This window comes from Melozone crissalis, unplaced genomic scaffold (genome assembly GCF_028551555.1).
Source record: "Melozone crissalis strain CALT ecotype California unplaced genomic scaffold, PUWL_Pcris_2 ptg000036l_1, whole genome shotgun sequence".
NCBI lineage: Eukaryota > Metazoa > Chordata > Aves > Passeriformes > Passerellidae > Melozone > Melozone crissalis.
The window spans coordinates 13,809,514-13,820,523 of record NW_026535814.1 but is presented as its reverse complement, the minus strand read 5'-3'; the positions used below and the strand labels follow the sequence as shown (position 1 = coordinate 13,820,523).

General features: G+C 60.7%; 1 protein-coding gene across 1 annotated transcript; it reads left to right on the top strand.

Moving 5' to 3' along the window:
* The first annotated feature begins 339 nt into the window (after positions 1-339).
* PHF24 (PHD finger protein 24) lies at positions 340-10,774 on the top strand. Its single transcript, XM_054283431.1, has 8 exons — positions 340-766; positions 5,694-6,066; positions 7,134-7,319; positions 7,780-7,858; positions 7,964-8,166; positions 8,461-8,627; positions 8,849-8,950; positions 9,056-10,774. The coding sequence occupies exons 2-8, from the start codon at positions 5,698-5,700 to the stop codon at positions 9,150-9,152; spliced, it is 1,203 nt and encodes a 400-aa protein (XP_054139406.1). The 5' UTR covers positions 340-766; positions 5,694-5,697; the 3' UTR covers positions 9,153-10,774.
* The last annotated feature ends 236 nt before the right edge of the window (positions 10,775-11,010 follow it).

The window sequence follows — 11,010 nt, the reverse complement described above, 5'->3', positions numbered from 1 at the left end:
CATTGAACTGGGCACACAGGGCTGCACATAGCCAGCAGCCACCGTGCCCCTGCTGCACCATAGTGTGGGAAGGACAGACTGCCTGCAGCACTGACCAGCAGACATTGGGTTAAAAGCAGGTGCAGGTAGCCCGTGACTGAGGCATTGGTCTGGGGAAGACCCCGCAGCGGGGGCAGATGAGACCTTTGCTCATCCTTGGATGCAGTCCCACCTCTGTAATCCTTGAGGTTTTTTCTGAGAAAGGCGGTTCAACCCAGGGGGCCAAAGGAGATGCAGGGAAAGCTTTTATTGGTATCTTCCAGCACACGTCAGCCCGGTTAAAAAAAATCTCCGTTTCTCGGAGAGCTTTTTAACACGGCTCGGGCAGCAATTGGTACAGGGACAGCAAACCAGGCTGCATCTGCTCAGCCCCAGTCACAAGCTCCCTGCTTCCTCTGAGAGAGTGAGTGTGTGTGTGTGTGTGTGTGTGTGTGTGTGTGTGTGTGGTGTGTGTGTGATAGACACAGGCATCCGCTCCCAGCATCGCGCTGCCTCCTGCATCCTCCGGCAGCAAGTGCAGGGCTCTGGCTTCCCGGGTACCACCCTCGCTGCTCCATCCATCCCTCCATCCCTCCATCCATCCATCCCCTGACAGGGATTTGCACGCGGGGCACGGCATGCGGTGAGCACCCGCGGGCGCAGAGGGGCTCGTGGCCAGAGGCAGCGGCGATGGACATGGTGTGGACTGCTGTCTAGGGCTCCTGTTCCCAGAGCGACCCCGATCCTGGTAAGTGGGTTGGTTTTTTTTTTTTTGCATTATAGGTGCATTGCTGGGTGCGTAGCATGGGCTGTCCACACATTGTGTCACCCTTCGGTGGGTTCCCCCACTGCCCCCAGGATCCTGGGTCGAGAGCTCCTGGGATGGGATGCCTGGGAGTGGGGATGAGAATGGGGTGAGAGGGTCCTGCCCAGGCATCAGGGTCCTCATGTGGGTACTGGGGAGGGAGAAGAGAAGGAGAAGTGCAGAGCTGGGCAGGAGCTGTGTCTGCTGCAGAGGAAGGGACTCTGCTGTCACGGCATTTTCATCCCCCTCTGGGAGATGAAAGAGTGCGACACACCTATAAAATCTGTCATAGCGCGGCAGGATGGGCAACCTGATCCGGCAGGGAGAACAGCCACTGGCTTGGTGTCCCCAGGACCGGGACACAGCACCCCCCCACCCGACATCCCCGCTGGACTCCCACAGCCCTGCAGAGGGTGGGAGGGACCATCAGACCATCAGCCACGGACCTCTCTGCCCCATGGCAAATAGATCATCTCACAGCAGCAGTCCCAGCAGTGCCACAGTTCTGGCATGTGCTGTCTGTCCGGGAGAGGGGACAAGAGGATGCTGCCAGACCCCCGTGGCCATCTGCAGCCAGCTCAAGGAGCTGGAATGCGATGTCCCCTAAGCAGAGCCTGCTGCCTTCGCAGCCTGGTCCCCCTCACCCCAGGCAGGCGGCAATTGGCAGGGTGTGCAGAGATGTGCAAGACCCATGTAGAGCCGTGGCAGCTCCTCCCAGCCCTGCTTCATGCCCTTCGGACCGAGACCTGGGACCAGGCTGCCATGGGCTCTGAGGTCCTAGGGTTCTCCTCCCTGTTGGTACCCCACCCCTCTGCCCCCAGGTTCCCTAATGCTGCTCTAAGTAAGGCACAGCACTGCAGGGAAAAAGACCCAGCAGCCCGGGGAGGGCAGGGAGGAGGCCTGGCCCCCTGGCAGCCTGTGGGGACCAGGCACATCCTTCCCCCTGGATCAGGGAGCCAGATCCTGGCACATGAGGGGGTTCTGGTCCACGCACACCCCTGATGCATCCCCCTGGGAGTGTGTGCCTGCTCAAGGGTGCACCAGCCCAAACACCCACTGACCCTTCATTTGCTGGGAGGGTCTTTCACTGAGGACACACTGTGGGGCAGGTAACAGTCAGTCCTACACACCCTGTGGCCCCACACCCCCATGTCCCCAGGCCAGCACTGCACACCACAACAGCTCACCCTGCACCCACAGCCCCCGAGAAGCACCCATCCCACACCCCCCAGCTGCCACAGACACCACCCCACTCCCACAGCTGCTGCAACACCCCTGCACCCAAAGCCACCACCCACCCCATGCCCACAGCAGCACCCCGTGGGCCATAACACCCACCCCGCACTGCCAGCCACGCCGTGGCACGTTCACCCCGAAGCAGCACATTCACCCCTCACACCTCATCCCCCCCGTGACACATCCAGCCCTAAAAAACACAGCCCCCCTGCGCTGCTCCCGACGCGTCCCTGCTGCGCTCCCAGCCGCCACACCACCCCAGCTGCGCCGCACACCCACCCATGTGTCACCCCACCCGTGTGTCACCCCCACCCCTGTGTCACCCCACCCGTGTGTCACCTGCCACCACCACCCACCACTAACCAGGCACCCCCTAACCCCAGCACAAGCCACGTGTGCTCTGCCATGGACGGAGATTTTGCAGCCATGCAGGCACCGCTGGCTCTGTTTGCATCTGGATGCTCTGCCTTGTTTCCTTCTCCCGGGGTGCCTCCGTGCTAGCCACCAGCTCTCTCCCCATTCGTACCTAACACAGGCTTAATTCTCACTCCAGCTGCACCAGCCTTGCTTCCATGCCTCAGTTTCCCCCACGCAGAGAGGAGCATGAAGCAGAGAAAGATGTGTCCATGGGCACTAAGAGGATGAAGTGCTTTCTGGCTCAGTGTTTTGCTGCAGGAACGAAGCAGTATGGAGCAAATCCAAAAGAGAAGAGTGAGGGGAACAGATGTTGCCCAAGGATCAGGGCAGGGGTGCAGGGGAAAGGGGACAAGGGAAGGGGTTGGGAAGTTTCCCACCACCCACTGTGACAGCCCCCGGTGCTGGCAGGGCTCGGTGGAGCCGGGTGTTTGCAGGCAGCTCCTGCCTGTGCCCAGATTTAGCTCCTCTGTGGGGGCGACCTAAAAATAGCCCCACGGTGCAGCCTGGCAGCAAGGTCGAGGCCCCCGCACCTCTTAGGTCACCATGAGACAGGTGGTGGTTCTGTTTGCCTCGGGGGGTGGACACAAATAGCACCGGAGACACCTTCCCCCAAGGACAAGTGGGGACGCAGGGGCTGCTCAGGTTTCTGGGCTGCTATGAGGCGAGACTGCCCCTGGTCCTCCCTCCCCAGGAGAAGGGGGACTCCCAAAGTCTGGCAGGCCCCCAAGTCATCCCAGGTTCTATGGGACGGTAAAGTCCCACCCCACAAAGCCAGGTCAGGCAGGGCATGGGGCACGGGCAAAAAGGGGTCAGGACAGTGCAGAGCAAGTTTGGGGTATCTGGGGAGCAATGGGGCCTGTGGAAAGGGAGCAGAGTCTGGAGACTGAGTTCAGGGTGAAGCCATTCAGCCCTGGATGTGCAGGCAGGATCCAGCTGTGCAGCACTCACAGGGGCAGGGAGGCAAGTAGAGCTGAGAATAGACACAAGTCGTGATAGAAGTGACGCTGTCCAGGCTCCAGGCACACAGTAGGCAGTGGCAGAAGGCACTCGGGAAAGGCTTGGGAGAGGACAGGGAAGAGGGAGGCGGGCTGGGATCTTGCAGCAGCAGCGCAGTGCAGGTGGGTGACTGTGAACACACAGGAGAGACAGATTTGGGGACGAATACAGCAAGTCCACACACCAGCCACCCTTCTATTGCACTGCAGGGTGGCTGGGGTTGGGGCACCCAGAGCTCAGCAGCATCGTGGGGAGAAGCTGCCAGCACGCTGAGATGGGGAACATGGGTGTGGGTACCAGGGAGACTGGGTCACACACCTCTTTTCACTCTTCTCTGTGAGCCTATCCCCTCTGGACCCTCTCCTCCCCACTTCTACCCAAACCTGGGGCAGGAGTAGGTCAGGATCTGCTCAACACTCGGTGCTGCAGGGACCGACAAAGGCAGATCTTGGGGGGATTTCCCTGTGACTTCTCCGACTCTCTCGCTCGCAGGCAGAGCTGCAATGCTGCCCAACAGCAGAGCTGATCCTGACCACGGCAGACGTGATCCTGAGCCAGCCGGGCAGAGGGTGGTGGCACGGCGAGGAGGTAGAAACACCCAGGTGTTTTCCTTCCCACTGGCACAGCCGCAGAGACGCTGTTGCTGTGGCTCGGACACGTGCCTCCAGCTCTGCCCCGCTCCCACCCTTGCAAAGCCCCGGGAGCCGAAGAAGGCCGGGCACCAGCTCCAAGCCAGGCACCGCGGCCAACAGGTGCAAATACCCCAGCCCGCACCCGTGCCCACTGCTGGGACCCCCACGCGCAGGACGGGGCCCACAGCACACGTGTTGCACCCCCGGCTCAGCGCGTGGGAATCTGCAGGCAGATGGTCCCGCGGCGGTGGCGAGAGGCTGGGGAATCACATGCGTGCGCACGCAGTGGTGTTTGCCGCCTGCCAGCATGCTCTGCTCCGCTCCGCTCGGCCCTGCTGCTGCGGGGTACCTGTAATTACCCTGACCAGGCTCCCTGCCACAGCAGTGCCCGCGGAGTCGAGTACTCCCGCAGGCAGCGAGATCCCGGCGGTGTGCACGCATGCTGCTAATTATCCCGCTACCTGGGGACTTCCCTGCCGGGGCTGGCGGGGAGGGAGATTGCTGCTCCAATCTCCCTGCTCTGCCTCCCGGTCCCTGGGCACCAGCTGGAAGTGCCTCTTTGCTGCAGCACAGAATTAGAGAATAATTAAGGCTGGAAAAGACCTCTAAGATCATCGGCTCCAACCATTAACCCAACACTGCCAAGGCCACCACTAAACCACATCCCTAAGTGCCATGTCTACATGGTTTATAAACACTTCCAGAGATGGTGATTCCACCACTGCTCCCAGGGCAGCCTCTTCCGTGGTGCAACCTCAGCATGGCACGAGGGAAGCCCTTGGACTCATGTGAGGTGATGCTGTGCCCCGTGATGCTGGAGGCCAAATTCTGCTTCTCCCCAGCTTCAGCTCACACCCAGTAAGACAGAGTCCAACTTGTTATTGCTGTTGCTGTTGGCCTCCCCACTTTATTCTAAGGTGATCTTCCCCTGGCACTGAAGCCAAACATCCTTCTTGAGTCCCATGTGCCCCTGTCCCATACATTGCTCCCCTTCCCTCTTGCACCCTCACAGTCCTCCTACAGCTGGCCCAGCCTCCCCACTGGCTCCTTGCAGGATGCCCAGTGGTCACAGCAGCAGCACACACATAAACATGTGAGTGCAAGAAGAGGCAGCTGAGTGAAGAGGAATTTAAGGAAGGTGAGGGGTCAGCACCAGACCGGCCATGACCAAGTCCTGGGCAGAGCTGCAGGGAGGATGTCTTTCACCCTTGAGTGGCCACAGAGATTGTCTTTAAGGCAGAAAGGAGATGCACGCTAGGAGAAGGGTTACAGCTGGTCCTAGTCCCTCTGAGTTTTACTGATCTGGCATGGAAAAGGCCTGGATGTGTTTCTTGTGAAGCTGGAGTCTATAGAGCAAGGTGGGGAGGCACCCCCAAACCATTACCCTGCCTTCTGTCCCACTCCCCCACCCACTCAGACCCTCCATGGCCAGGAATCCACCTCCCCACGGCCACCACCATGATCCCAGTGTCAATTTGTCGCAAAGACCCCACTTCTCCCTGCCCTGAGCTGCTCCTCATGCAGCTGGGGAAAACCACCAGGGGACCCTTTTGGGGGTCAGGGACATAGCACCTTCCTTCCCACCGCAGAGCCATGGGGGTGCTGATGTCCAGGAGGCAGACGGTGGAGAGGGTGCAGAAGGTCAGCTTGGCCGTGTCAGCCTTCAAGGATGGGCTGCGGGAGCAGCCATCGACACGGCGCCGGGCGGAGGCGGGGACCGCACGCCAGGGGACGCTGGAGCAGGAGGTGCAAGAGGGAGAGGAGGAGGCGGTGGCAGGACCTTCCCAGCCGGAGGAGAGCAGTGCCGCCAAGGCGGCCTGGGAGCGGCTGCGGGATGGCCGCGGCGTGGAGCCAGAGGAGTTCGACCGGGCCAACAGGTTCACGCCGCCAGCCTTCATCCGGCCCAAGAGGGAGCTCCACGATGATGAGCCCCCGGACATCAGCCTGGAGCAGAGGGAGCAGGTGAGCGGATGGAACCACAGAGACGGTGTGGGAGGGATGGGGACAGGGCTGGAGGTGCACCAGCATCTGAGTGTCTGCCAGGCAATGACAATCTCGCAAAGCCCTACGGGGTGGCTCAGTGGGGTACAGGGCCAGCAGCCAGGCTGGGCAGGTGGAGGTGCCACACTGGGAGGGGGTGCAACTGCTCAGATGTGCCCTGGAGGCACCCTGGGGTGTCTGGAAAAGGAGAAGTCACTGCTGGGCACAGGCAGTTCTAGGTCTGGGGTAGAGAGGACAATTTGATCTACATGTTCATCCACCTACAGTCAACCAGCTTGCAACTCAAGCCATCCCTCCATACCTGCAGTCCCAACATTCCTGCCCATCTACAACCCAACAGCTTATCCACCCACTCCTACAACCCACCCATCCACACCCACAACCCTACACATACAGCCACCCACCCAACAAGCCTACCCCCCAGCCCACCTACACCCTTATATGGCACCATAAACACATGGAATATCCTGAATTGAAAGGGACCCACAAGGAATATTGAAGTCCAACTCCTGATCATGCACAGGACACCCCACAAATCACACCATGTGCCTGAGAGTATTATCCAGGCTTGGTGCTGTGACCACTGCCCTGGCGAGCCTATTCCAGTGTCTAACCACACCCTGAGCTAAATTACACAGGGTACTTAGATAATATACCCAGGTTAGCACCTGTTTGGAAGTGGAAATGGAAATGTGTGGAAAACCTTACAGCTTATCCATTGATAATTACAACCCTAAAGACCAGCCAATGTACAACCCTACAGTCCAGCCACCCACATGTAACACACTGCAAAGAACCTACGGCTCCACAGCCAGACCCATCCACCCACCAGTCTTCCCCACAAACACACCCACCCTCCTCTAACTTGACCAGCCAGGTCTGTTACAACAACCTCTTCCCTATGCCAGCCCCACACATTCCCATCTTCCCCCCTCAGCATCCACCCCCACCTGCAAAGCACCGCCCAGATGGAGAAGCCAAGCCCCTGCCTACACTGCTCTGCTGAGCCTGTGCCCGTCCCTCCCCAGATCCTGAATGATGAGATGTGTGAGATCTGCGAGGTGTGGACAGCCGAGAGCCTCTTCCCCTGCCGCATCTGCCACCGGGTGTACCACGACGGCTGCCTGCGCCGCATGGGCTACCTGCAGAAGGACAGCGCCGTGGAGGTGACAGAGACCGCGCACACCGAGACCGGCTGGAGCTGCTACTACTGCGTGAGTGCCCAGACAGGGGGACACCAGGCTGCTGCTGGGAGCTGGGTGCTCCCCAGGGAAGTGTGCCCCACATGGACACAGTCAGGGTCCCACCTCACAGCCTGCTCTGGGGCTATGGGGGATGTGCTGCTCTCCAGTTCCCACCACCCACCGTGGCCTGATGGGGTCACCAGATGCAGGGGACAGTGGCCCTTTGCCACCTCCTCACCTCTGCAGGCAGCTCCTCAGAACCTTGGTGCAGGATGTGACACTGTGGGCACATGAGATGCTGTAGCAGAGCTGGAATGGCCAAAGCCCAGGGGCGTGGAGCCATCCCACTGCAGCACCCTTGGGTGACACAGCACATCTCTCTGGGTGTCCTCACCCACTTGCCTCCAAGGGATCCCAGTGCTGCCATACAGAGCTGTGCTCCCTCACCCCATGTCTTTTTCTCATGGCTCCTCTCTGCCCCCCACCCCAGGACAACCTCAATCTGTTGCTGACAGAGGAGGAGATGTACAGCCTGATGGAGACCCTGAAGAACTGCAAGATCATTCCAGGTGTGTACCCTCCATGCGGTGGGTCCCAGATGGCTGCGGGAAGCAGCTGGGGAGGTGGGTCCCCCCTCCTTCCTGAGCACAGCACAGCCAATCTGTCCCCTGCAGAGAGCTGCCTGACCCTGGATGACTTCCTGCACTACAAACACCAAGTGCACAAGCAGCAGTTTGAGCGGACCATGCCCGAGGCACAGGAGGAGCAGGCAGCCCTGCAGTTCAACGCCTTGGACCCTGACAAGAAGGGGCACATTGAGTGGCAGGACTTCCTCTCCCACGAGTCCATCCAGCTGCTGCAGAAAATACGGCCGCAGGTATGGTTGTGGCACCCAGGGCTTGCTCCCATGGCTGTCACTCATGGTCACAGCACCCAGGGCTGGCTACCATGGCCAGCAGCTGTGGCACCTGGGTCCAGCATCCACAGCCACAGCACCCATGGTCATGGCACCCAAAGCTGGCTCCTACAGCTGATACCCCTGGCTGTGGCACCTGGGGCTGACTCCCATGGCCATGGCACTCAGGGTGGAGACCCTTACAGCTTTGGGGATATAAGGAGGGAGGTTCCCACAGGATGAGTGCTCCACCTTCGCTTCTCTGACCCCCCCTAGAATGCCCTTCTGCGGCTGCTGACACCCAAGGAGCGGGAGCGGGCACGGACAGCCTTCCTGGCCCTGGACCAGGACAACGACGGCTTCATCGGGGAGGCTGAGTGCCGCCAGGCCCGGCACAGCTGGTTCCGCAAGCACCAGAAGGAAATGCTGTCCTGCAATGTCAGGTGAGGGGATGCCCACCCTGGTGTAGGGGTGATATCCCAGCCAGAACTCCCAATACTGTCCCAATACCTACCAAAGGTGCTCAGCACACAAATGGTTGCCCCTGCTTCCCCCCATCTCTCTCTCCATGGCCCCCCAGCCCTGTGCATCCTTTTCCCCCACCACCACCATCATTTGGGGTGCAATGGAGTGGGGATGAAGAGCATCTTCCTCCCTGCCACAGCATCAGCCATGTGGGGCCCATATCAGAGGGCAGCCCCGCCAGCAGCAGGAACGGCAAGAGCCCGGAGAAGATCCTGCCAGCCACAAAGCAGGAGGAGACCAGGTGAGGCAGGGATGGTTGGGGGAGTGGTGGACACCCCCATTTTTTGGGGAGACCCTGGGGGAGCAGTGTTGCCCGGGTGTCCAGTGAGCCCACATGTCCCCGCAGGAGCATCGACTGGCCCGGATTCCTGCAGGAGAACGTCGCCTACATCCTGGCCGCGCGCCCCAACAGCGCCGCCCTGCACCTGCAGCCCCTCGCCTAGAGCCGGCCGCGCCTCGAGGGCGCGGTGCCACGCCCGCCATGGGGACCTGCCACGCCCGCCCCGCGGGCACAGCCAGGCGCCCATTGGCTGGTGGGGAAGCAGCCATGCTGCCCTATGCCCCGCCTCCCCCTTGGATTGGCTGTGAAGGGGATGGGCGCCGGGCTCTGATTGGATGAGGGAGTGGGAGCAGCTCTTGGGTCTCTGATTGGTGGGGGGAAGCAGGGCGGGGCAGGGTGTGTCCCCACTGTTCCCTGCGCCCTGCAGGGACCACAGTGGGGCAAAGGTCCTGTGCCCGGGGTCACCATGGGGCACAAGGGGCAGAGAACAGGCTACCCCCATGATCCCTGTCCCCACAGCACCCAGGGACCCGCAGACAGAGCTGCCCTGGGTGCTTGTTGGGTGACAGCAGAACCCAGAGCGCCCGTGTGTCCCCAGCCTCCCACAGCATCATGGGGCAGCACAGCTGAGCCTCTGCGTGCCACACGCAGCACCCACGGGTCTGCAGCAAGCAGTGTCTCAGCTCATCAGCATGGTGGATCCTCAGGGGATGTGGCTGACTCCCTTTGGGGTCTTTCACATCCCTGCCCTACTCCAACAGGGGTTGGAGCCCAGTAGGTCCATTTTTGCATGCACACCTAGTGGCTGGAAGAGAAGGTTTCCTGGCATGGCTCAACCCTTCCCTGCTGGCAACCAACTATTTAATGCCAACAGCGATGGTGTAGGAAGGAGCACTGGTAACAGAAAGCATCAGAGGATAGGAAGGCAAGGTCAGATGTAGGGGGACCCCCCTGTGCCTCTGATCTTGCCAGCAGCACTCCCCTGCATCCCTCATCCCCTCCTGTCCCCCTGGTTCCAAGGGATGCTCTTCATTTGCTTGCCATTCCAGTCCCACACCCGCCCTGTTCAGTCTCGCTCTCTACCCTCCGCATCAAGTGGGCAGCCTTGCCTCGCTGGGAGCATTAGTGCTAGTGGCAGGGAGGAGGAGGAGGCAGAGCCCAGAGCCCCCCCAGGTGACAGCTGCGGGGATGAGGCATTCACTGGCCCCTTTGGCAGCCCACAGTGATAGATGCACTCAGCCCACAGATGAAGGAGCAGGAAGCCCGGAAGCCTTGCCCCAGACACACCAGGGTTGGGATGCCCAGGTCCCATCGCAGTCCCAGCAGCTGCTCCTGCCCCTCTAATCCCTTTCCCGCAGTGCCCTCAGCCTCTCCCTGCTGGTGTTCTGTGGCTCAGCCAGGAGGCCCCAGGGTCTACATAGGCCAGGGATGCACTTGCAGCAGCCTGGTCACTCCCTCACCTCCATCCCTGATGCCCTGTGGGCATCATCCCAGTCAGCCCCCTTCCCCCAGCCAGGGCACAGTTCCCCTCTCCAGGGTCTCCCCCACTGCAAGACCAGGAGGCGCACCAGTGCCACGACATCTTCCTCTACCACCCTGGCATGCCAGGCCAATGGGGATATTTTGGATGCCAGGTCCGAGATGTGGCCAGAGCGCCAATGGGGATATTTCGGATGCCAGGTCCGAGATGTGGCCAGAGCCATGGCGAGGAGGCGGCCGTGGGTGCATGGGTTGCAACTCCCTATCCGTACTGAGATACATTCATTAAACAGCTGTGTCCAGCTAGCCTCTGTCTGGTGTGCTTACAGGGCTTCTGGCTTCTCTGCAGGCATTTCTGGGCACCCACAGCTTGCTGCTGTTTAAAATCCCACCCCAGACTCAGGTCACTGTCCCATCAGGCAAGCTGGGCCTCCTGTCCCCAGAGTGTCCCACAGCAGTGACAGGGGACACTGCATGTGCACCCAGGACCCAGCAGACTCAGGGTGCTGCATGTCTCCCCAGGAAAGCATAGAGTAAGGAGA

Coding starts and splice junctions, on each gene's coding strand:
- PHF24 (XM_054283431.1), top strand. CDS start 5,698: ATGGGGGTGCTGATGTCCAGGAGGCAGACGGTGGAGAGGGTGCAGAAG. Junction 7,320..7,779: donor GCTGGAGCTGCTACTACTGC/GTGAGTGCCCAG, acceptor CCCCCACCCCAG/GACAACCTCAATCTGTTGCT. Junction 8,951..9,055: donor ACAAAGCAGGAGGAGACCAG/GTGAGGCAGGGA, acceptor ATGTCCCCGCAG/GAGCATCGACTGGCCCGGAT.